We start from the raw sequence: 25,463 nt of genomic DNA on the forward strand, positions 1-25,463 counted from the left end.
TTAAATGAAAGGGTCTATACATAAAAAAAATTATTGGGCTGATGTTATATCAAATCAAATGAACTTTAAAATACTACAATGTATAAAATACACTTACAACATAATAAAAACATTACTTTTGACCAAATATGCTGTAAGATTCACAACATTGTCTGACATAAAATACCTTTATTAAAAAGAAGATTTAGTTACAATAAAGACGATTATGTTCTAAAGTATTAAAGCTGGCCTTTGCTGTAAACTTAGTTATACATGGATTAACAAAAACGGGATGCATTTTCTCAACATCAGATAAGCTGTCAAAAATGTTATCAATTATTTATGCAGACTCAGATAGGTATTCATTGAATTGTATATAGAGTGGATTGTATTGTGTAATATTACATGTATCTCATCTTCTACCATATCAGTAAAGTTAAACAAAGTTCTTTCATGTATTTACAGATTTGCATACGTCCCTATTCCAAGTCTTATCTAAATAATGCCATAGCTCTTCGAAAATGAAAATGCAATGTTGTTTTAAATAGCTTTCAGTTTCAAAATATTTTGAACATTCTATACATTATTAGCTTATTTCTACCATTTCCTGAAATTAATTACACTCGTTCTAATGATTGTTTTTACAATAATGAATTGCTTTAGTATTCACTATTTTTATTTAAATAAATCTGGTCTTCCCAATCAATTCTTAATCCTTAATTCGAAAAATACTATTCTTACACATAATACTAGCTACTGATCTTGACCAATTAAAGACTTTTTTATTCAATCTTGAATCATGCATATTTAACATTCTACAGTGTTGTCTTATAACAGCGCCCCATTGCTAAACTATCAGTGGCTTCCAACCCATCTCACCTGGACCGCTAAATTTGGGGTGTTTTTATGTACCCCTAAAAGTAACACATTGCCTTATTATGGATAGCATTTATAGATCTACATGAGTAAGACTTATATCCCCATATAATGCGGCATAGTTTACGACAGGCTATACTATGGAACCATAAAATTTCGCAAACGTAAAGAATTGAAAGTCAACTTGGAAATAATAAGACTAAACGCGCTTTTTGTAGAAATAGCTACATCCTTAGCAATTTCAGCAATTGAAATTCAAAAATTCATTTAAAATGACGCAAATATATTTATAAATTTGTGCAACAGGTATCGTTGCTGAACCTATACTTAAGACATTACTTGCTTATTTGAAATGTAAACATTATAGGTGCAGCTTAAAATATAGATATAACAGAATTGTTATTGCATGTAAACATTATAGGTGCAGATTGAAATATGGATGTTACAGGCTTGGTTGTTTGGGATGTATTGTATCTATAGATATAATATACTTAGTTGTTTGTGATGAAATATAGATAAAACATAAAACGGACTTGTTTGTTTGGGATGAAAATTTAAAGTATATATATATATATAGTTTTGAAGTTTCATTTGCGTAACAAAATGTCAAAGAAAACAACAACAAAAAAGTCAAATACACGAGTAATCTCATTCCATCGCGAGTGAAATTTTATAAAATTCTTATCCATGCAATGCTTGTTAAAAGTAATTGTATCAATATTTTTCAATTAAAAAACAAAACAAAACAAAGCAGACTAAAGAAGGGTTTTCTCATAATCAAAATGCACTTGCAATTAATAATACACGATTATTATAAAAGATGTGTTTCCCTCAAGAGCATTAATTAAATCTGCATAAATTTCGGTAACAGACGATAAAACTTGAAATTTCGCAATAAACTTCCAAGTAATGATTCATTAGCACGTCTCTAATTTAAGCTGGGCACAGCAAACTGCAGGAATTATAACCATATATTACAGTAGAAAATATGACAATATATTCATCAAGCGTTAAATCTAGCATATTTCATATGCATTTATTTCATCTAATTGTAGCATACTTGTATCATAAGCATATTAAAATGTAAATGTAATACATATAATGCAAATGTTTAAATGTTAAAGGGCCATTATGCTCAACATGTGCTGTTATTGGACAGGTCATCATTGGAGAGGTCATCAGACTGTTCAGACTGATTGCTGGCGGCATCCATTTTTGCGTATCTGATTGTAGTGAACGATTCTCATTTAAAGCGAAAAATCATTAGGAGCAGTCTACGTTAATTGTTTTGCGCATGCTCCGTTTCAACATACTTCTTAACTTTAACGAAAAATTAACATCGAAGTGAACAAATCGGTACAAAGAAAAAACGGAAAATATCATTTACGTTACCTAGCGCTACGTGGATGTTTCATTTCGTTTTAATCTTTTTAATTGTATAAATCGATTACTGTATTGTTTTCTGAATAGCGTTTTACTATTTCATGTTTTGATAAATATTACCAGTGAATTTTACGGGTACATTATCACCATGCACTTTTATATGACCGAGTGAACCGTGTACCGAAATTTTGCTGCTCCTTAAACTTTTGAACCTGTATGACTAAATAACGCGACGGAGTTTATTTTGGCGCAAATGGCACAAATTTTACTCAAGATTTCCCTCAAATATTGTGGTTGGAGGCACGCAGCTTTGTATACTGTTTATTTAAATCAAATGATATCAACATTTTTTATGTAAATCTTTTTTATGTAAATCTGGGACTTAAAATTGTTTGATTTACAAACTTTATGCCTGTTTTGGAAAATGTAGAGGAAATGTTTCCATATACTTACCAAAACATTAACCGAAAATGTGCTTATTGAATTTTATTAGTTCTTAACTTTTATTGTGATACTGCTTTTAATATGTATTATTATACAGGTGTATATCATTTATTTTAAATTTAGTTTGATGACATTACATAAATTGTTCCCTTTTAGAAAAGCGTATGCCTAATGTGCCAATAAAAAAGTCCATTTCTCCGACATATCATCTTTCAAAACATTAAAAAAATGAAGTGTAAAACAAACTTTCATCATGATACTACAAGTATATTCAATATATATAATAAATTCTATTTGGTTAAATAATCGTAACTTATAATCTTTTATGGCAAAAATATCCCCAAATATTTTCGATTTAAACAAATCTTCCACAGCAGCAAAAAGACCTCTCGCATGCTTCGTTTATAAAGAAGCAAACTTGTAGCGGAAAGGGGATAATAGGATGGCCTCTGTCCGTCAGTCCGTCTGTATGTCCATCCGTCTGTCCGTAACTATTTCGTATAACTTTTAAACCGCTGGACTTTTTTGACACAACATGGCACAAGTGATCACCATTATGAGACGATGTGAAGATCACAGAAATTGTGTTGCTACCCCCTATGGCAAGGTCACACTAAAAGGTCAAATGTTAAAAAGTCTTCATTTCATAATAAAAAGTCTACACTTCTTGCCGCTCCAAAACTACCATAACTTTGTAACCGCTGAAATTATGGAATATTTTGGCACAAGTGATCACCATAATGAGACGATGTGCAGAGCGCAATAATTGAATTGCTACCCTCAAGGGCAAGGTCACACTTACAGGTCAAATGTTCGAAATTCTACATTTTGTGTCAGTCCATAACATTTAATTCGCTGCAATGTTTTTATGATAACGTTTTTAATGATCACCATTATGACACCTTTGGCACAGCACACTTATCAAGTCACAACCCTGAAGGTCAGGGCACACCGAAATGTCCAATGTAAAAACATTTATTCATGTCATGTCAGCTCTATAACTTATTGACAATTCAAATGTTTTAAAAATTACTTGGCAAAGATGATCCCCACCATGACAGAATCTACAGAGCTCAACATCCAGGTTGCTAGGTCAAGGTAATATGTTCTCCATAACCTTTTGACTTTATTGAAAATTTTAAATACCTTGGCACATATAATCACCATCGTGAGACTTTTTGCTTATGATATGCATGACACAACATCAAGGTCATGGTCGGGTAAAAGGGTAAGAAGTACCCATTCATGTTCACTGCGGAAGGGGTTTTAGCTGTCCTTCAGACTGCCTTGCTATTTTTTGTGTCCTGTTTTACTTAAAAAACACCATTGGTCAATTACCTTTCACATCCTTTTCTTCTGCTGCGTTTTTGGTAATTCGTACAACTATATGGATTTTGGATTTGTATGGAAATGAATTACTACTTTTTTACATTCTGCTTCCTTGATTACGAATATTTGATATTAAGCGCTATGTTCTCCATGTGATAAGCCTTTCACAGCAAAGGTGGTGCGATTACAGACGAAAAGTTTTAAGTTTGATAAACACTGTTTAGCGTAATTGCACTAAAATGAATTTGTATTCAAGTATTCAAACAGAGATATTGTCCAACAAAAACGTAAAGGAATTTTATTACATATGAAATCGAGGTTAAGTATCATTTTGAAAAAAAAAAGTCAGACAATGTGATAATGCATTTTTAATTTTCAATTTACCTCATTTAAACTTCTATGCGATTTGACTGTGATGCCAAACAAAAAATATTGAAGTCACATAACTATACATATATTTAGATAATTTTTCAAAATTGTGTGAAGTTAACATGGGTAGTGGGTAGTGAAATAACATACATTTCATCTGGCTCCTCGTAACATATGCATGTGAACGTCACACTTTTTGTCACTTCACAATATCAAGAAACATCGATGAGACTGGTATATGTAAAAGTTACTTAAATTACGCTTTTTATAATTTTACGTGGTTAACTATGTCGTGGAACTAAAACGTCTAAGTTGATTGATATTGTAAACTAGCTGGAAAACAAACAACCGGTCACTTGTCAACTATTTGACACTTACCACATTGCCAATCCACTTATTCAAAGGAAGTGTACTATACAAATTGTGTTATATTATGTTATATAGGGGGTCATAAAATTTCATTTTTATCACCCTGTTGTTTCAATCTAAATTACTGATGAAAAAGTCGTCTAATGATACGATACCTTAAACAGAGGACTTTTATATGCGCTTTTTGTCATTGAATTATTAGTCCCTCATATTTTCGTATATCTGTCACGTTTTAAGTATTTAAGTACTTACCATTTCAATCATCTGAAGATTACTGTTTTCTGGAACATAACTTGAAATCACGTCATCGATATTGCATTTTGCCCTACTCCTACTCAGAATGAGCATGCGCGAAACGCAACATCCTTTACTGTGCAAAAGTCGTAGTGTAAAAAGGTCTATACAGACACTTATTTTCTATTATTATCTATGAGATTTATTTACAAACGAATTCTATTGTTCTTATTTTCTTACAAGATCAGGCGTGGGCAAGCTGTTTGCAAATAATACTTAATTTTAGGGAAGAACCATTTAATTGTATTAAGTTACAATATCCAATCAAAATGTTGAAAGTTTGTCAAGATCTTATTATCATATATTTCTAAATAAGTTACGAAAAAAAAACATTGACTAGGTCGCAAATATAAAATTGTATTCGCCGATAAAAGGCGGTAAAATTGTGTAATAATTCAGTACCATATACTGTATGAAAAAGAAAACCTTTATTTTGGACGTTACCGCGAAGGACAATCCATGTACATCGGCGTTTACTTACCATATAAAAAAGGCTTGGATCACATTATCAGCTTATTTTCAAATTTCTATGTCACCAGAAGTTTAGTCCATGTCACTTGCCTACCGAAAATCGAAATTACACGGTATAATATGCATTGTATCAGAGTCGACAAAAAGCAAAAATCACGCTCAAAAGGGTGGTCAAGCAATCATTTCGAAAAGAAAGCAATTTCGTTGCAATAATTTTGATGAGCGATATTAAAGAGTAATGTCTTCGCAGCCGTATGCGGCTATTCCTTTTTTCAGTCATGTCAGTTCGGTAAAATTAAAAACAATGACCAGTTGGAAATCCTGTTTTCGCCATTTATTGCACAAATAATGCGTTGCTTTTTGCCCGAATCGTGCGTTATTTTCACATTCCGGCGTTACTGGATATACACGGTGAGATTTAAAATCTATCAAAAACAAATGCTGATCAAACGGCGGTTAGCTTCACTATTATTCACAGCAATGTTGGAATGGTTGTGCAGGAACACCCACCATACTTCTGATTAGCTCATACGTAATGGGCTTGCAACAATAAAAAAAACAAAAACCGGTCATTTACATGTACCATTTAAAGTAACCGAGGTTTTTGTGTGGGGAATTTAATATATTAAGGGAAGCCAAACATAAACTGAAATTATATGTTAATGAAAATTCTTATTAATGTTTATCATGCGATAAAACAGTTATAATATATCGAACTCGACTGTTCTATGGAATTATCATGGCCTGGAGCGGCATCTCGGGATTTTCTCTACAGAAAATGTTCTCGGCCTTACTGCCTCGAGGAAAAAACCCTCTATGTCGCCCAGGCCATATCATTTCCTCATTCATGCATATCAGACTGGCTTTTTCGTGAGTTTTACCCATGCCGGAAATTTCATCTGGCATGGGGGTGCCAGATGAGTCGCGTGCTGTACAATGACACGCTCAGGATGACGTCATTTTACCGTTATGAATGAAGTTGAAATTCATACGCTGTTGTAAGAAAGTAGTTATGGTTGTAATTATATAAATTTCCATTGAAATTAAAGTTAGAGAATTTAAAATATAATGGCATATGGTAGAATATGCAAGAAAAAATATCTGACATATGTTTGCGGTTTGGATGGAAATATCCGTCCCTCGGTGACCCGCCTATGGGCGGTAACTCGGCAAGCCTCGTTACCGCCCAATGGGCGGGTCACCTCGGGACAGATATTCCGATCCGAACCGCAAAATATGACAGATATTATTATTCAAGTCTCGTCGCTATACTATAACTAGATTTCCAAATATCCTAAATTTAGATATTGTAGGTTGTAATCCCTAAAAGATAAAATATCGATGTTTGGATGTAAGCTAGAATTAAGGTGGTATATATTTATATTATCCATACTATGAGTTTTCTGTAAATAACAGTATACTTACTAGCAAAGCAAAAGAAAGCAATCACTCAAAAGACCTTTGGTAGTTATTAACTTTGTCTTATACAAGTAATGCCATTGGTTTGATATGTTTATTTATTTTCATAGCATAGATACTAGATATGAGCATTTTAACACGAATATCGGACACACAAAAAAAAAAAAATTTTATCTCGTATTTTAAAAGAAATATCGCTAATTCAAAATTTAAACAAACACTCGTTTGAATATATTCATTTATCTAGTATGTTAGCAGTGGCAATAAACTAAAATAGACATAATATACAAGAAAAATGCTGAAGCGAAAAAAATCGTATTCAAAATAGTTTAATGTAGTCAGTTTTAAAATAGGTATGTACAACTCACACTTGTTTGGTAGTCGAATCGAAATAAAATAAAGGCAGAACATGTTTGCCTAAGCTTTCTTTTTCTTAATTGAACTTAATTTGTGCACATGAAGTGTGTTGATAAAAAATTGTCAAAATGATTCCATATTAACTGCTTATAACTTCGGTTCTAGTTGTAGACTGCATATTAATGGCAAGCCTAGAAGATTTTATGCTCTCTAGTGACGATGCTGGAGACGAAGAAGGGTTTATTAAACATATCCGGGAATATGACGTAAGTTTATTTTTCATGATTCATCAGTCACATTTTTTATTTTAGAGATAAGAACATATGAAATAGAGAGAAAAAAGCGACTGGTGCCAATTACAAACCATATCAACATACGTTTTTGGTATTTTATCAAAATAGTGTTTTAGTGACAATGTGTAAAACAAGTTGATCAATATCTTACTCGACATAACTTGCAATCATTAACGGATTTTAATGTTTTTTTTTTTGTTTTTTTTTAGCTCACCATGTCACAAAGAGCTTTTGTGATCGCTTTTCATCCGCGTTCGTACGTCCGTAATCTTTTAATTTAAACGACATCTCCTCATATACCGCCAAGCCAATTTCATATAAACTTCACAGGAATGTTCCTGTGGTAGTCAACTTTGAAAATTGTTCAAAGAATTTAATTTCAAGCAGAACTCTGGTTGCCATGGCATCCGAAAGAAGAAACGTAAAATATCTTTTTTTTAAAAAACCGAAAGAGATAGAGCTAAAATATTTGGCATGAAATATCATTTAGTCAGTGTCTACCACGTTTGTTCAAATAAAAGCCTTGTGTCAAAATATGCCCTGCCCCTTGGGGGGGGGAGTGGGGCATTGATTTTCCTTATTTGTAAATAGTAAAAACTTAAATAAGCTTCATTTAAAAAACCAAAAAACAAAAATAACTAGAGCTTAGATATTAAGCATAAAGCATCTTCTTGTGGGTGTCTACCAAGTTTGATCAAATAAAAGCCCAGGGGTAAAAATTGGCCCCGCCCCAGGGGGTCATTGTTTTTCCCTTTATGTATAGAGTAAAAACTTAAAAATCTTCTTCTAAAAACCCCAAAAAGGTAGAGCTAAGATATTTGGCATGAAACATCTTCGAATGGGTATCCACCAAGTTTGTTTGGGTTATAATTGGTTCCGCCCCGGGATTCATAGATTTTCCTACTTAATATGTTTATAGTAACAACTTAAAAAATCTTCTTTTAAAAAACCCAAAGAGCTATGGTTTAGATACTATGCATGAAATATCTCCTAGTGAGTGTCTACCAAGTTTGTTCAAATAAAAGCCCTAGGGTAAAAATTGGCCTCTCCATAGGGGGGTCATTGTTTTTCCCTATATCTTCTTATAAAAACCCAAAGGAGCTAGAGCTTAGATATTTATCATAAAACATTTTCCAATGGGTGTCTACCAAGTTTGTTCAAATTAAAGCCCCTGGTTTAAAATTGGCCTTCATCAAGGGGTCTATATACAGGTGAGCGATTTCAGGGCCATCATGGCCCTCTTGGCACCATCACAATTGAGATCATATGGCAACTAACTAGCTTAACTGGTGGTGGTAGACCTCCGTGCATTTCTTCAGGCACGAATGGGCATTTGGTAGAACCACATACGAAATAATGTGTATGATTTAACATGCTTTTGCTGACATACCATTTTACTCTAAGACCTAAATTGCTTTGTAGATCTTTCGGTCCTTTATTGAAGAGTTGAATGCCGAATTAGAGACAGAGTCTTTGCGTGGTCTTAACATACTCATCAGAAAACACTTAAAGGAATGGAAAGACAAAGAACTGATTGTTGGAGTTACTGGACAAACTGGATCAGGAAAGTCTAGTCTGATCAATACACTGAGAGGATTAAAAGCAAAGGACAAGGGCGCAGCTGCTGTAGGAGTCTTCGAAACTACAACAAGCATAGAATCATACAAGTACCCGGGAAACGATTCTATAACCCTCAGAGATTTCCCAGGGGTCGGAAGAAAAAACTTTCCCAAAAAAGAGTATTTACAAAAATACAAAATTCTTGATTCAAGCGTAGTGATCATGGTTTGCTGCACGCGATTCTCTGAAAATGATTTGTGGTTAGCTAAGGAGGTAATTGCCGTTCAACGAAATGTTCTTTTCGTTCGTTCAAAAACCGATATGGATCTATATAACGCACAAGACGATGATCCAGATAACTTCAGCGAAAAAACGTGCATGGAAAAGATCAGAACAGATATTAAAGACAATTTGAAAGATTCAGATCTAGATCCACAATTTTATGATATTTTTCTAGTAAGTTCTAGACATGACAAGAAATATGACATCCTTTCCCTGCATGAAAAGATCATGGCTCTTCCCATCATGAAAGCTGAAGCCATATGTCATATTTTGTTTGAACACATGAAGAAAGTCATAGCAGATAAAACAGAGACTATCAAAACAGAATTCTTGGGAAGAAAAGTTGCGTCAGTATTTACAGGATTTTTACCAATTCCAAAACTCGAATCAACGATTGACACATACCATGTTAAGAAAATATTCGAGGAATGTGAAACAAAATATTGCGTTGATAGAGACTCTATCACTGAATTTGCTAGAGAAATAAACGTGCCGGAGAGTGAAATTGAAAGCCGATTGAAATCACGTGATGATAGAGTGAGAGATGAAAATCAATTATATACAGAAACGGAAGACAAAAAATGGGCTTTTGTACAGAAATATTCCAAGTATACATTTCCTGGCCTCGGCATGCTTTACTCCGCTTACAAGTCTCCTCGTACGATTCAAGAATGTCTAGACAAGATTTGCGATGTCATGGCCGATGACGAATTAATGTTGGTTAAACTTAGATTGAGAAAACTTGAAAAAGATCTAAAAAGTTAAAACACAAGACAAGACTTGCAATGGCTTAATTAAAGTTCATGATGAACATAAATCTAGATAACATAAAACATATTTCACAGTTTCTATTACCGCATGACCAAGGGTGTGTTGTACGTGCTTGTTAAAAGTTCATTGTAAACTAAAAAGAAAACAACCTTGATTTTGACTGGCTGACTAAAATATATTTTATACAATTATAACATAGCATGCTAGGTTTGTGACCATCATTTGTCGGCAATCGTATTCATAAAATTGTATTCGTATTTATTTGCGACAATCACTAAGGATTTATGTCATATACGGAATGTCATGTTTGGTAACTCAAGTCTTTCTCCAGGAACTGACATAGCTTGATAATCGATGTGTATATGAGATAAAACGGACACAAAGTATAAGACAGTTAATAATAAACGTGAAACTACTGTTTCACTTGGTTGTCGTTCGACAGAAATTTACTTCACTGAAACAATTCAATAGCAAAAGTTTAATGTATGCCAAAACTGTATTAATGTGAGTTATATGTTGTTGATTTGTGTATGAGTATATTTTTTACTGATAATAGATAGAGTAAATTTAAGTTTGCTTGTTTTTCATTCGAAATAATTACAATGCTTCAGAATACACCTATCCTAAGTTCACTAAGCAAAGAGTGTTTTTTTATGGAATCAATTTTATTTACACTTATCTGTGTGAAGTGTCATCAAAGAAAAAAATCGCGTTTCATACTCTAAATTAGAAACAAATCACAAAAGCAACAACAAAATATCGTTGCTACTTGAACTGTGTATTTACATGGGACATGGCGTGTGAATATTATAACATCGAAGTATACTTAAGATTCTTATTTAAGAATGTAATATAATTTGTCGTTATAATTTATTACTGTGGCATTTGGTTTCAACTGCTTATGATGTTGGTATGTTTAAGACCGCCACAACGTCATGAAATTGAAATGTTGAAGACTACTGTATTTGTATGAATAGTTAATACACTGTTCACAATACAATACAATATGAGTCAGAGAAGATTATTCCACTAGTTTATTATCTAAGATCATATCAGAAATTTATATAAATCAGTCTATATATTGTTAAACGTGTATAAAAAAGTGTGTAAAATAAATAGATATTGTATGAGTGTAGATTCAATACTGAATATATTGAACGAGTTGAATAAAATTATAAATCAAAATGTTACTTCCTTACCTACACCCAGTATAACGCAATCATGGTTAAAACATTAACGCTATCTAGTAATCATTTTAAAAATTGTGCCCAACAATTTTTGTTTGCTTTTTGAATGTAATTCAGCATCATAATATAAATTTTCTTAACATATTTACCATAATCCATCTTATCAATAACTAATAACGCATGTTAAACGTGTATTTGTTAGCGTCATTCAGACTAATTCACTGTAAACAAAGGATTCCCTAGTCTGCAATCTGTTTCACAGAAATGAAAGTGGGTATTTCAAGGCTTTTTTACTTCGGCAAAACCCAAGATTTCACATCCGTAACATATACATGTAAGTCTAAAGACAAATATTGGAGAGATACGTACAAAACAAGTGGCAATGCTTTAAATATCGATCATCATCTCGTGACTTAGCATTAGCACGTGGACGCTTAATAAACATTTCTCAAATACATGTACACATATATCTACGTTCTATCACAGAAAGGCATATTAATTACATAGACGACAGTGCTAAATGAGATCCAACGTCCTCTGACTTTATTCCATACTTTATTGACATATGATCAAGTTAGTCATGATTTATCATTAAATCAATCTTTTATCTTATAATCAAGATGTTCACTGAAATTATATGAAGAAGGTGTCCTATTTTAAAACTTGAAACAACCCAACAGAATATTCTTTATGTTTAGTTTCATGCATCTGTCATGGAACCGTCAATGTGGCGATTTTGTTTCATTGCATGGAAAGCGACGTGTCGTTCCAAAAGTAAAAGAATATTTGTGCAAAATAAAATGTAATTTCAAGAATATCAAGGGCCAAAAGATTAATTTAAAAAAAAAATTTTTTAATGGTACCAACAAATAATAGGAAATATTCAATGTTCAGGCGACCTTGTCCAACATTCACAAACCTGCAATGCCATTGTGGAAATGTATGGAACGCCAAATTTACATATGTTAAAATATTTGAAGGGGTTTTCAAATAATATTAGAAGTCTTGGTTTCAATTAGAGATACCTTAGTATAGTAGCTCGCAAAGACTTTAATAGAGGTGTCTTTAAGTAATTCAAATTTTGATATATTTGTAGCGCGTTATAAAACAATAACAGATGACTTCAAATCAATAAGGGACCTACAGAGCTCTTTAAAAGAGTTTAATTAAGATATTCCACAAGAAATTATACTAAACGGTTTTCTTTTTTTTTTATTTATTGAGATTTTTCGGGAAAAAAATCAATCGAACTATCTACATTTACAGTACAAAGAACATGTACGTGTATGAACGACTTTCTTACCTATGAAATTATGTATTCACGAGCGATGTTGTGTACACCATGTAAGTAAAATATCAGTTAGTTATCAAATGAAAGCCTAAATACAATTCAAACATTACATTTGTGTTATTCTGTATTTTACGAGAGACCATCTCTTTTGAGAACTTCTTCCATGACGGACGCTATTCCATTTCTAACCTCTACAAGAGATGGTGATAACCTGTCTAAATCATTTCCACGACTATTTAAAAGAATGTCAGGGATTTGGAATTTATTTGGTCCTTGCGTGTTTTCGGATGTGACAGTTGTTCGCTCAGATGATCCGGAGGTACTGTAAGGAAATAATTCATCCCTTTTGTCTGTAAATAAAAAACAGTCACAATAAGTCGATAGTCCATGAAGGTACTAAATCATGTATAATGAAAGTACTAAATCATGCATTATAAAAATACAAAGTACAAAATCATGTATTATGAAAGTACAAACTCATGTATTATGAAAGTATTGAATCATGCATTATGAAAGTACAAAAAAGTGCAATATGAAAGTACTAAATCATGCATTAAAACCGCAAAAATGGCATACACGTTCATGAACTTACATCAAGTATTAAATAGTTTTGAAAATCTTCTAAAATAACTATACGATAACAAAACGAAATGGAATTGAAGAATATGAAGAGAATCTAGTGTAGATTCAAGTAATGTGAAGAAAATGCAACGATATCTGCGAGACATACCTATCTGGCTGATCATCAAATAATGGAGAAGTTCGTAAACGTAGTCAACAGACAGCCTAGTCAATCTCCAGAAATGGACGAATAGCAAAAGACACAGCTTATTTATTCAACAACTCTAACCTGTTCTAATTTTCCCTAGCATTTTGCTATATCTCAATATTTGTCTTCATTAGGGTACATATTTTTGTAGAAGAAAAACTTATTTTTATAATGCTTAAACAATGTTATTTATCAATTAATGTGAGAGATATAAATTAAGATGGGCGCTAACTTCAAAGGTTACAATTATTTTTACCGTCGTCTTTGTGGTGTTCATCTTCACTATCACTACTTTCTTCTAGAAGTATCCCGCTAACTGATTGCTGCACAAAACTGCTGATTGCTGAACTACAAGGAGTACAAACATTGTCTTTTGCCAAATTTGTAGAGCAGCTTAGACGGCGTTTATCTGATATAGCAAAAGCATCAATAGTACTACCCCGGCGTGTGTCATCCGTTCGCTTTTGTCGTCCATGCAATTCTATCAGTAACGAGCTCTCCTCCAGGTATTCTATCGTCTGTAAAAGAGAATAGTTCGAGCTAAAATATTGCATATCCCTAAACAATATATATCAACATACGATAATTATCTTAAGAATTTGTATAGATATATAATGTTTTAACGCAACATGTTCTGGTAAGAAAATCCATAAAAATGAATGTTTTGCCATCATGATAAAATAGTTTTACACAATTTTGAAGTCTGTAAGAAAGTTAATATAATATATCAGTACAATTTTGACATACACTTTGCCGACGAAGATAATTTATATTTAAGTGAATTAGTCTACAATTTGCCACGAGTATTTCAAAAATTGATTTATATCACACTTGCCAGCAACATATATGATTCTTTCGTGGTTTGTTGTAATGTGTAATACTAAATACGTATTAGGTTAGTTTTATCGTATTACAAATCTTCTGTTATAAACCAATTCACTTTAAGCCGACTAATCATGGTTATCAACATAAAATACTAGTTAATAAATCATATAATGATCTAATAAGTTGTGTAGTATATAACCTTATCTGATACACTCCCTATATGATGAAGATGATCCGAGCTATATTTAGGGACCACACCACTAACTTCATCTGAGTAGACTGGGTTTTGCTCGGTGTGAAATGTATAATGGCACCACGACTGCAATAATAAACGTACATTTTGTTCTCAATAAAGATAATGCAAAGTGAAAATAACTTTTCTCAGATAAAAGCCTGTCAGGACCGTTAACTCAAACTTTATACGTAATGCTCTTGTTCCCAGAAGAAAAAGAATATAAAAAATTACACACACTCGGGTATGTAAAGTCTAACATTAACATTGGTTGTTATCAAAATCAGTTGTTTTCTAACAGAAAATCATGACATATTTTCAGCAATAAATGAGAATACTTCAGAAAAGTATACAGTAAAGATATACATATTTAATACATACCGATTTATATCTTTTCGGAATTCCGATTGAGCTATTAATCTTCACTTTGAATGCAATGTCTTGATGTAGCTAGGAAAAGTGTAGAAAATTATTACATTTTACAGTCATCAAACAGTTCCTAAGTATATGTTAACAGAAATGATCGTTTGGTATGAAAGATGTAAAAGGATGTAAAAAATTAATGCGCAATTTCGCCTAGGACTAAACAATAAATCACTTTTATGTTTAAGTCATATATTATCATTAATCTATTTTAACATGAGTTGAAAAAAAAACACAAATACATTTTCAAGATGTGGTCACCTAGATATCCCGATTGCAAAAAGGGCGTAAAATGTTTACACTTTAAAGAAAATAACTTTATAAATAAGTGTGCAACTCTACCAATTCTTTTGGATCTTCAACTGACAATTCATCTGACATTTCGTCCCCGTGTTCGGTACACGGTATAAGGGAGACACCGAGGTGACCAACAAGACGAGCCTGGTAGTCATAGATACCAATCATCTGTTCTTCTATGTCCAGCATGTAAGCCAGTGATTCCAAAGGAACAATTGCAACTCCAATCAGTGTAGGTGTATCTAGGGGTTCCCAAAATGGGTTCTGTGTCTTTTATAAAAAGACGGGACAAAATGTTAATTTTAATTATAATAAAACATTTGTTGCCTCTCTTATTCATTTATTATATCACTCTTTTACAAATGCAACTATTGTTAACAATTAAGTTTAGAAAACTTATTCTATCTAGTCAAAAGTGCGAAGTTTACGTAAGAAATTTTCAACGTTATAGTATTGTTCAGTAGAGTTTATCAACATCAAGTTTACTACAAAGACAGCGATAAGGAAAACTCTATAAAATACACTTGGCATAGGTTTTCTTAAAATCAATACAATGCTAGTAATAATATATCTGTTGTATACATAGCAGACCTTTGTTTCAGGCAGCCAATCTTGTTCACCACTCTCATATTTTCTATATATCTCCATCATTAAATCAAACCTGTCCTGGAAATGATTCTTTCCCCAAAGGAATTGTCCACCCTCAGCTGTATCTACGCGTATAAAGACCTGTAAATCAACAAAATTTCATTATATCTAAAAAATATATACGCGTCTGAATGATCTGATTTTGTGTTATGACTCCTGAAAAACAGGTACGTTTGCACTTTATTCGAAAAAAAAAAAGAAAAATCAACTTTTTCATGTTATATGTTGCGTTCTGCAAGCCAACGCAAGGGATTTGGGCGGTAACTCGCACACTTGCACTTATCACACTCTCGTCCATGAACAGGCTGTATCAATTTGAGCTTGCGCCATTTCAATTTGCTGTTCTTTTGGCATGTTTAAAGACACATTATGCCTCAGAAACGAGTATTTTGTTTTCCTTCTTTTAAAAAGGCAAAGATTAGTTTTATAGCATTTAAGCAATGGGTTTAGAGCAAGTAAGGTGCTTATTACCTGACATTGTACAAAAAAAAATCTAAACAAAGTAGTATTTTGACTTTCAGACAAAACACTAAATCACTATGATTGTTCTTTCTGACAAAAGCAACAGAAGAAAAAAAATGGTTCAAGGAAATTGCCAATGAGTAACTATTAGGAAATTATACTGGAACATCAAAATTAAAAAGCTTTTGAAAATGAAAATAAAAGCATTTCTTGTGCATAATGGGCATTAAGGTTTCCATATTATCTACATTCTTAAGAAGTTTAAACTTATTAAAAGCCAGGTACTTCCTGGTAGCTTTATCATTTGTGTATATATAACTTTTAATTGTAAACATAAAAAGATTAAGTAAATAATACTCGCCTTAGAACGTTTGGTTTTGTCTCCAAGCACCAAAGCTGGTACTATGACTGGCTCAAATGAAATACCCTGCCCAAGTTCTGTTGATATTGCATTAGCCTCATATGTCAAAATCAGTGTTTCTGCAACTTCTTCACGTAACCATTCAAGACCTTCATAAAACAATTAAATATATTTTTTATAAACAAAGTTTTAATTTCGGAAAATCCCTCAAGAGCAATGAAAACAAAAGAAATACGAGGTGTATAAAGAACGCCCAGAACGGCAAAATTGAACATTTTGCAGCTTCAGTTTCATTGAGTACTGGCGTTCGCAAGCTGACGTCCATGCCGTCTAGTATCGGCATAAGCAGAATTCAAAATTAAAACTTGAAAATGGTAAAATTTTGAATTATTTCAGAAACGTTCGCAAATGTGTTAATACGGCGATAAATAACGGAACCTTCACTGTGACAAGTTCGTCATGCAAAACTGTTGCTTTGTAACCGCATGCAACATCTATAATAAGAGAAATTCATTCACGCAGCAAGCCAACAATGAAAGAAAAACAAACCAGACACAATTTGAATGACTATAATCATACTGGACAAATAATTAAAAAATAAAATATTGCACTATTCATAATTCTGAAAGCAATACTAAAAATCACTGAAAACATAATGTTAAAACATAATTTTTTTTCTCTGTGTAACACTCAAAACTTGAATAAAAATACAAAAAAATACAAAAAAAACAAAAAACAAAAAAAAACATACTAGTAAGACTGGTGCATAAAGTTTTAAAATTTTATGATGTCCTACATCTATACATACAGGCACAGCAACATAAAATATAAAGCGAAAAAAATCCACAAGCAATATTTCAACAAAAAATGACCCCTTCTATATATATATAAAAAAAAACTTAAATACAGTGTAGAAAGGTGTTTTTTTTTTGTTGAAATATATTTTTGTTCGTTTTAAATTTCAGGTTCCTGATTGTAATACAGGTAACCAAAACATGATATGTTAATATTTGAACATACCTGATTTAACGCTGCTATGTTCTGCAATCTCATGCTGGGCCATTTCAAATGTAATCACCTTCATTACCTTGCCAGATTGTTGCAATCGTCTCTCCTCCATTGGATTGTGGAATACAAACATGTTGTTTGCACTGAAGAAAACCCTGAAATGATATAAATGTTGTTTCATGGGATACGTACATGTGCGATCGTCTTCAAATAATACAGTAACATTAGCTTTCATGTGATGTATGTATTTAAAAATCGACTTATGATAATAATAAGTTATTTCAGTATATAAATACATGGCGAGAAACAATATGTCATGAGTGAAAATTCAACAAAATAAAAGCATAATAAAAATAAAACTAATTATGACTATACAATAAAACTTTTAGACTAGTGATGAGAAGAACAACTAAAACACAGCAAAAAATAATCATTTTGAAAAACTTTATGTAAAAAATATCAAAATACCTCAAAGTTAGATATAAAATGAAAAGATGTACCAGGACATGTATTCATATATCCATGGTTACACAAAAAAGTGAGTGTGATTTCACTTGTTTCCTTTGTTGTCCAATATATCATATGAATGGGATCATATTCAAAGACTAGAATTGCTGGAATTGCCGGTAAATTTTGTGTGAATTTAAATCGTTCTAAGTTACAAATGCAAACAAAAACGGTTTGAAATAAGAAAAAAATAAAATATATATAAGTGAAGATGCCAGCTTGAATTCAATATCCCTTTGACAACTGTATAGTTATCAACCTGCTTCAAGAAAATATCGACTTCATTTACTACATCTAGTAAAAATTTTACTTACCTGTCTTGATGTGTCAGAGTAGTCTGCCCCGTAATACCAGTCCCATTTATCTTTATTTGACCATTTACTGGTTTTATTGAAATGCTGCTGATATTATTCTGTATAACGCCATGCTCCGGAACAATGCTGTAAAGCAAAAAGTAACTGGAGATCATGTAAGTTATGGGGCGATATTCAAGCAAAAATAATAATGACATTGTTTGCATTTGCTCTATATTTGACAGCATGTTCGTAGAGTAAGAGTGTAAGATCTATGTCAACTCGGATCCAAGCTCTGGCCAAGGCAAATGATCCCTACAGATGCATAGATTTAAAACATCCATTCATTGACTTTTTAAATGATTATTCATATTGCGATATTAGCGTCAGAACAGACTCTTTAACAGTTCTTCATCGATAAAAATGTTTTTAAAACCTAGCATACACCATACCCCCACCTCCGAAAAAAAAATCGACCAATGTACGGCTTTGCAATTTTTACTTATATATTGCAATGTAACTTGCATCCGAAAATGGTTCAAAATTTTAAAACAAGGTTTTCAATTAGTTACAACAATTAGATATTTTACTTTAAAATAAGTATGTTTCGACTGGTTAAATTTGAGCACACTTAATAGAAGGGAACTATACAAATATAATAAACGAGTCTAAGAACGAGCATAATGTACACTCAAATAGAAGCAATACCACATCAAGTATTCACTGACCTCGGTCCATGTAATTCTATGGTAGGTGCATTTAATGCCTTTGCGTTACCTATTGTAGTTACACATCCTGAAAGAAACACTACATGGTTATGATTGTATATTGATATAGTTCTAACGTAAATGAAGGCCAAACTGAAATGTCAAAACAAACTATATTCGCTTTAATTTGTTCGTTTTACGAGATTCGATTTTTGTGTGAATTCCTCGCCTTTATTCTAATTTGTTATATAAGTACTTAATCCTTGGTACATACTGGCATTGGCATTCATAAAAATCAGTTTTCAATCATTCGTTCGCATGCTATATATTCTTGTTGACTTATTTCATTTTATTTTCAAAAAATGAATCCATTCCAATCATTTGGCCCTGTGAATTTAAAACTTTGTTTTGAACATTCATCGCGAACTCTATGGCGAATTAATTTTTACTGTATAATTGATTATCAAAATGGTTTATGTATAAGTGTATGATAAAGAAATACTTTTAGTACCATTTGTATAAAAATAAATCATCACCTGGTTTAATAAGATGCACTATCTTCCCAGTTAGTGCAGGATCTTCGTTTAGATTCCATAGATGAGGAACGTCTGCCCTCTCTTTCGCCAGTTTTCTCTCTTTAGCAATTTGTTCCTGTAAGTGCACATACCATTTGTTTATAAAATATATATTTAACATTGCACTTTCGTGTAATATAATGTAATATAAGGAATATAATGCACGTATGAAAGGTTGCAAAATTCTGTTTCAAGTTGAAAATGTTGCAATCATAAAGTACTAGTAATGCTGATAAAAGTGCATGGCTAAATACTATATAAATTTAACAATGTCATAGAACAGCAAATTTTTATGCTGACAACAATAAAAACAAAATGAAATACTGATGTACCAGCACTTTTCGATTTTAATTTTGATTCACACGACCATTTCACAATGAAAACTAAATGTTTACTTTCAAAACTGATGCTATCTGAAGACATACGAAGCTTATTTAAATTTTAGAAGGCGTTCATGTTTTCAAGATTTCATGTTCTTGGTCATCTAAATAATAAGATAATAATTAGATAATATTTAGATAAATAATTAGATACATAATTAAACACATAATTCACATTGTCTTTGCAAGGTTATACAATTTCTATACATTCATTTGTTAATGTTCACTTTACCTCCATGAGTCTCCTAGTTTCCTTTAGTTTTGTCTGCCAAGCTTTTTCTGCATTTATCATTTCACTCTTGAGTTGTTGAATCTAAAAATACAAATTTACAGATCTTTAACTTAGTGAGGACAAATGCGATTGCATATTAAAACATTTGGTTTTTGTGTAAAACAAGACCTGTATATCTTTCATTTTAAGTTTCTTCTATTAGTTAGGAATAGGAAACTTAAGGGTGTCCAGAGAGAGAACCCACCGGTCTGTAGGTAACATAATTGACGATTTAGTTCAAGTAACCGACTTCAAAAAGTTACAGAAAAATTGTCAAACATACATACTACATTCTTTTGTTTTAAATATATATATATATGTATATCTAAAGTAGATATTCACATAGGTAAGTTTAATTTAGTATCTGCAATTAGTCGACATAAAGGGGGATCCAAAACAAACGAGCTGGAAGGTTCTTTAAGCGACTGCAATTTATTTGAGAAGAAATTGATTTAAAACTATTTAATTATGATATAAAACATAGCAATTAATGATGTATTGCCATTAAGATATTTACCTCTGACATTTGTTTTTCTTTAAGCATCTTAAGTTCTGTAAGTTAAAAAAATCGTATTATATAATTATCTTATATTGGTAGTGTTGCTTCTTCATAAATAAAGAAAGAAAATGATACATTTTAAACATTATAAAATTTAAACAATAAACTCCTAGCATTTGCACTATGTATTCTCCCGACAAAAATTTATTACATTCAATTTTATCAGTTTAGCCCCGAGGCCAGAAAATCAATAAAATATCATTATCGTACTCTGTCTAGTCTCGACTTCATTTTCTGACTCGAAAAAATCTAAAACAAAGGGGTCTATTTGAAAGACCTTGATACAAAGTTCTGTCAATGGAAAAAAGCGGTGTTGTAAAATAAAACTGTTGAGTTTATTACTGATTCTATTTGACTCTCATACAGCTGCAAAACCTATATTGGACTCGGTTAGCACATCATCCAATATGTGTGTGACAGTTGTATTTTCGCATCATATCATCATAACATACGTATCAATACATTTTCCATATGCATATTTAAAACCTATGTTAAAATACCAAAAAGACTTCATGTATAATGAAAGATATTTCACCATATACATCTATCCTTCACAAAAACTATCTTATCTTATAGTTTTACGACATAGTATCCAAACAACATCAAAAATGCCACTTTTGTGGGTAGACCAATGTTAAACAGTATATTTGCTTAATGCGTGCTATCGCATTGACCAACCTTCTTCAGTATACCCTATACTAGATCTCCGTCGTTCGTTAAGTTTATCTAGCAGTGCCTCTTTCTCTTCTAGTAGCTCTTTAATGAACTGGTCTGTTTTGGTGACATTCGCTATGATTTTATTCTTGATAGATTTGACCCTGCTGGCGTAACGTAGCGTTGATAATGTTTGTTCATAGTCTTGATCTGCAGGGCTTATGTTTGCAACCTGTATTTACATATACAAACTTTATATCCTGCTATATATACCTGAACAAGAGCCGAATATTAATTGTGATACTACTATATAAATGAGTTTAAAAAATGTTACATTTCGAACGATCAAACTAGATTCATATACTAGTACAGTACAAAAGGTATAATTAGGTATATGATAATATATATGAAAACACCAAGTCATTATATAATACTGACAACCCTGAGAAAGCATCAACAAAGTGAAAAGCCAAGACCAATATTAATGCTGAACAAATAGCTTGACTAAATATTCGTTAGGACAAAACTTAAAGGAATTAAAACACAATGTTCATTTAGGAGCACCGAGAAGCAGAGATAAGCGGACCTTGAATAGAGCTAAAGAAAACGAGCAGAGACGGGCAATTAGAAAAAAAGCACAATAACATGCAAGCAACCGTAATTGAAAATGCTACTTTTATTTCAATGATGAAATAAATATTACTTGATCAATTAACTGAATTCTTGACATACCATGACAGTTTTGCAATTTCCGCCTACAGCGTCTTTGAGAAGCATTGTAAGTTTGGAATCTCTGTATGGAGCTGATGAATACAGATATGAAATAATAATTACCTTATAATCTTATAACTAGATTTTATCAATTTATTTCAAATGTTTAGCAATGTAGCATGCTCACTAAACTAAACAATACATTATTAAACACTCTTCGCTAATCAAAGACATCGCTTATTATAAAAAAATTGAACCGTGTCACGACAAAACCAACATAATGGGTTTGCGACCAGCATGGATCCAGACGAGCCTGCGCATCCGCGCAGTCTGATCAGGATCCATGCTGTTCGCTTACCAACCCTATTACAAATAGAGAAACTGATAGCGAACAGCATGGATCCTGATCAGACTGCGCGGATGCAGAAAATAACGGCAGCACTGTGATCAGAAAATTACAGCAACATTTAGCAGATATCAGAAAATAACGGCAGCACTGTGATCAGAAAATTACAGCAACATTTAGCAGATATCAGAAAATAACGGCAGCACTGTGATCAGAAAATTACAGCAACATTTAGCAGATATCAGAAAATAACGACAGCACTGTGATCAGAAAATTAAAGCAACATTTAGCAGATATCAGAAAATAACGGCAACACTGAGATCAGAAAATTAAAGCAATATTTAGCAGAAATCAGAAAATAACGGCAACACTGAGATCAGAAAATTACAGTAACATTTAGCAGATATCAGAAAATAACGTTTTTGTCGTGACACGGCTCATTTTATAAGATGTCGAACTGAGTATTTGAATTACAACCGCACTGCGTATCGAAAAAGGTCATCAAGAAACAAAAAGCTTACTTGGTCCCTGGTCCGATCTTCCGCTGGCCAATGCGCATAGATCTGAAATGTTTGATAATGAAGTTAAATGATATTAGTAAATGATTTACGTGTATTTGTGTTAAAGACCTTTATGAAATCATATACATAAGTTCCAATGTTAAAATGAATTACTTATTAATATTCATGAAGAAAAATGTCTTGAAAAGGTTAATCCTGACAATAACGAGCCAATGGATTTAAAACAATAAAACAAAAGAAAACTTACATTAAATGACAAAATTTTAAAATGACAAAGATTTATCATGTAAATCAAAACCGTACGTACTTTTAATAACAACTCCTAGAGACATCAGAGATTGGTTTATATGTTTGCTTTCATCGAAACGAACTCCGGTCGCACCAGTTTGCGATGCTCGTTCACTGAAATATTCAAAAGGAGATTCAACGCTTCATCATAAATAACTTTAAATAGTAGATATACAGTGTAAAAAGTATGGATGATTTTGAAACAAATCTACCTTAGTATCAACATTATAACAATATAAAAAGTTAAATGGATTCGGATGTTCATGATGTTGTTGTTGATGCTGTTGTTTGATTATGGTGTTGGTGGTGGTGACGATGATGATGATTGCACATGTAGTAAAATCAAGTTAATAAATGAGCTGAGTGTCTGTGTGATTATATACCTGCCAGCAAGGTCGACCATGTTGATTTTAGACATCCTTGTTCTGTTTTCCTTTAGGTAATTTTGTTGAAAACTAATTGTCACTATCGTGTGCGCTCGGCTAGAAAAGAAGAAATCTTAAAATAAAACTTTCTCATGATTTTTTTAGCATTAAATAATCATGAATCAGAAAAATCTAAAAAATTATGACAACGCTTAGGCGAGATCAGAAAATTACAGCAACATTTAGCAGATATCAGAAAATAACGGCAACACTGAGATCAGAAAATTAAAGCAATATTTAGCAGATATCAGAAAATAACGGCAACATGGAGATCAGAAAATTACAGTAACATTTAGCAGATATCAGAAAATAACGGCAACACTGAGATCAGAAAATTAAATCAATATTTAGCAGATATCAGAAAATAACGGCAGCACTGTGATCAGAAAATTAAAGCAACATTTAGCATATATCAGAAAATAACGGCAAACACTGAGATAAGAAAATTAAAGCAATATTTAGCAGATATCAGAAAATAACGGCAATACTGAGATCAGAAAATTACAGTAACATTTAGCAGATATCAGAAAATAACGTCAACACTGAGATCAGAAAATTACAGTAACATTTAGCAGATATCAGAAAATAACGGTCAACACTGAGATCAGAAAATTAAAGCAACATTTAGCAGATATCAGAAAATAACGGCAACACTGAGATCAGAAAATTACAGCAACATTTAGCAGATATCAGAAAATAACGGCAGCACTGAGATCAGAAAATTAAAGCAACATTTAGCAGATATCAGAAAATAACGGCAACACTGAGATCAGAAAATTAAAGCACTATTTAGCAGATATCAGAAAATAACGGCAGCACTGTGATCAGAAAATTACAGCAACATTTAGCAGATATCAGAAAATAACGGCAACACTGTGATCAGAAAATTACAGTAACATTTAGCAGATATCAGAAAATAACGTCAACACTGAGATCAGAAAATTAAAGCAACATTTAGCAGATATCAGAAAATAACGGCAACACTGTGATCAGAAAATTACAGGAACATTTAGCAGATATCAGAAAATAACGGCAGCACTGTGATCAGAAAATTACAGCAACACTGAGATCAGAAAATTACAGCAACACAGATGAGAGATCAAACATTACTATGTCATCTTTTATAGAAGAGATCAGAAAATTATAACGGCAACTCTAAAAAAGAGATCAGAAAATTAGAAGAAAATGTAAAGTTGACTGTACCAACCTGCTATTTTCGTTCATTTTTGTCACAGCTACCGTTCTGTTCTTGTTACATTCCTCTATGTAATGTTCGATCTCTTTGTAGCTGGACACAGGGTACGACTGTAAACCTGCAACTTTTTTTTAAATTAGAAAGAACCATCTTGTACGTGAACTGTTTGCACTGTCCACTTTTTCAGAGTCATTTTTTTCAGATTGTTGATAAAATGCTAGCTGTCCATGATTTGAAAGTCGTGACGACTTTTTTCAATCAAATTTTACATCTCGATGAATAAAGTGATGATAGATACATTATACATGTATTTACATTACATCATATTTTTA

At 32.3% G+C, this 25,463-nt stretch overlaps 2 protein-coding genes across 2 annotated transcripts; one reads left to right on the plus strand and one right to left on the minus strand.

Moving 5' to 3' along the window:
- The first annotated feature begins 8,421 nt into the window (after nucleotides 1-8,421).
- LOC132718719 (interferon-inducible GTPase 1-like) lies at nucleotides 8,422-10,190 on the plus strand. Its single transcript, XM_060702435.1, has 2 exons — nucleotides 8,422-8,436; nucleotides 9,006-10,190. The coding sequence occupies exons 1-2, from the start codon at nucleotides 8,422-8,424 to the stop codon at nucleotides 10,188-10,190; spliced, it is 1,200 nt and encodes a 399-aa protein (XP_060558418.1).
- Nucleotides 10,191-12,803: 2,613 nt separating this feature from the next.
- LOC132718721 (kinesin-like protein KIF28P) lies at nucleotides 12,804-17,862 on the minus strand. The gene is made up of 8 exons (XM_060702436.1): nucleotides 17,712-17,862; nucleotides 16,692-16,840; nucleotides 15,812-15,949; nucleotides 15,266-15,490; nucleotides 14,882-14,950; nucleotides 14,468-14,587; nucleotides 13,700-13,961; nucleotides 12,804-13,024 (listed from the first exon to the last, which is right to left on the minus strand). Exons 1-8 carry the CDS (start codon nucleotides 17,830-17,832, stop codon nucleotides 12,804-12,806), a joined length of 1,305 nt encoding a protein of 434 aa, XP_060558419.1. The 5' UTR covers nucleotides 17,833-17,862.
- Between the last annotated feature and the right edge of the window lie 7,601 nt (nucleotides 17,863-25,463).

Source organism: Ruditapes philippinarum, unplaced genomic scaffold (genome assembly GCF_026571515.1).
Source record: "Ruditapes philippinarum isolate M1 unplaced genomic scaffold, ASM2657151v2 ctg2256_1_1_1_1, whole genome shotgun sequence".
Lineage (NCBI taxonomy): Eukaryota > Metazoa > Mollusca > Bivalvia > Venerida > Veneridae > Ruditapes > Ruditapes philippinarum.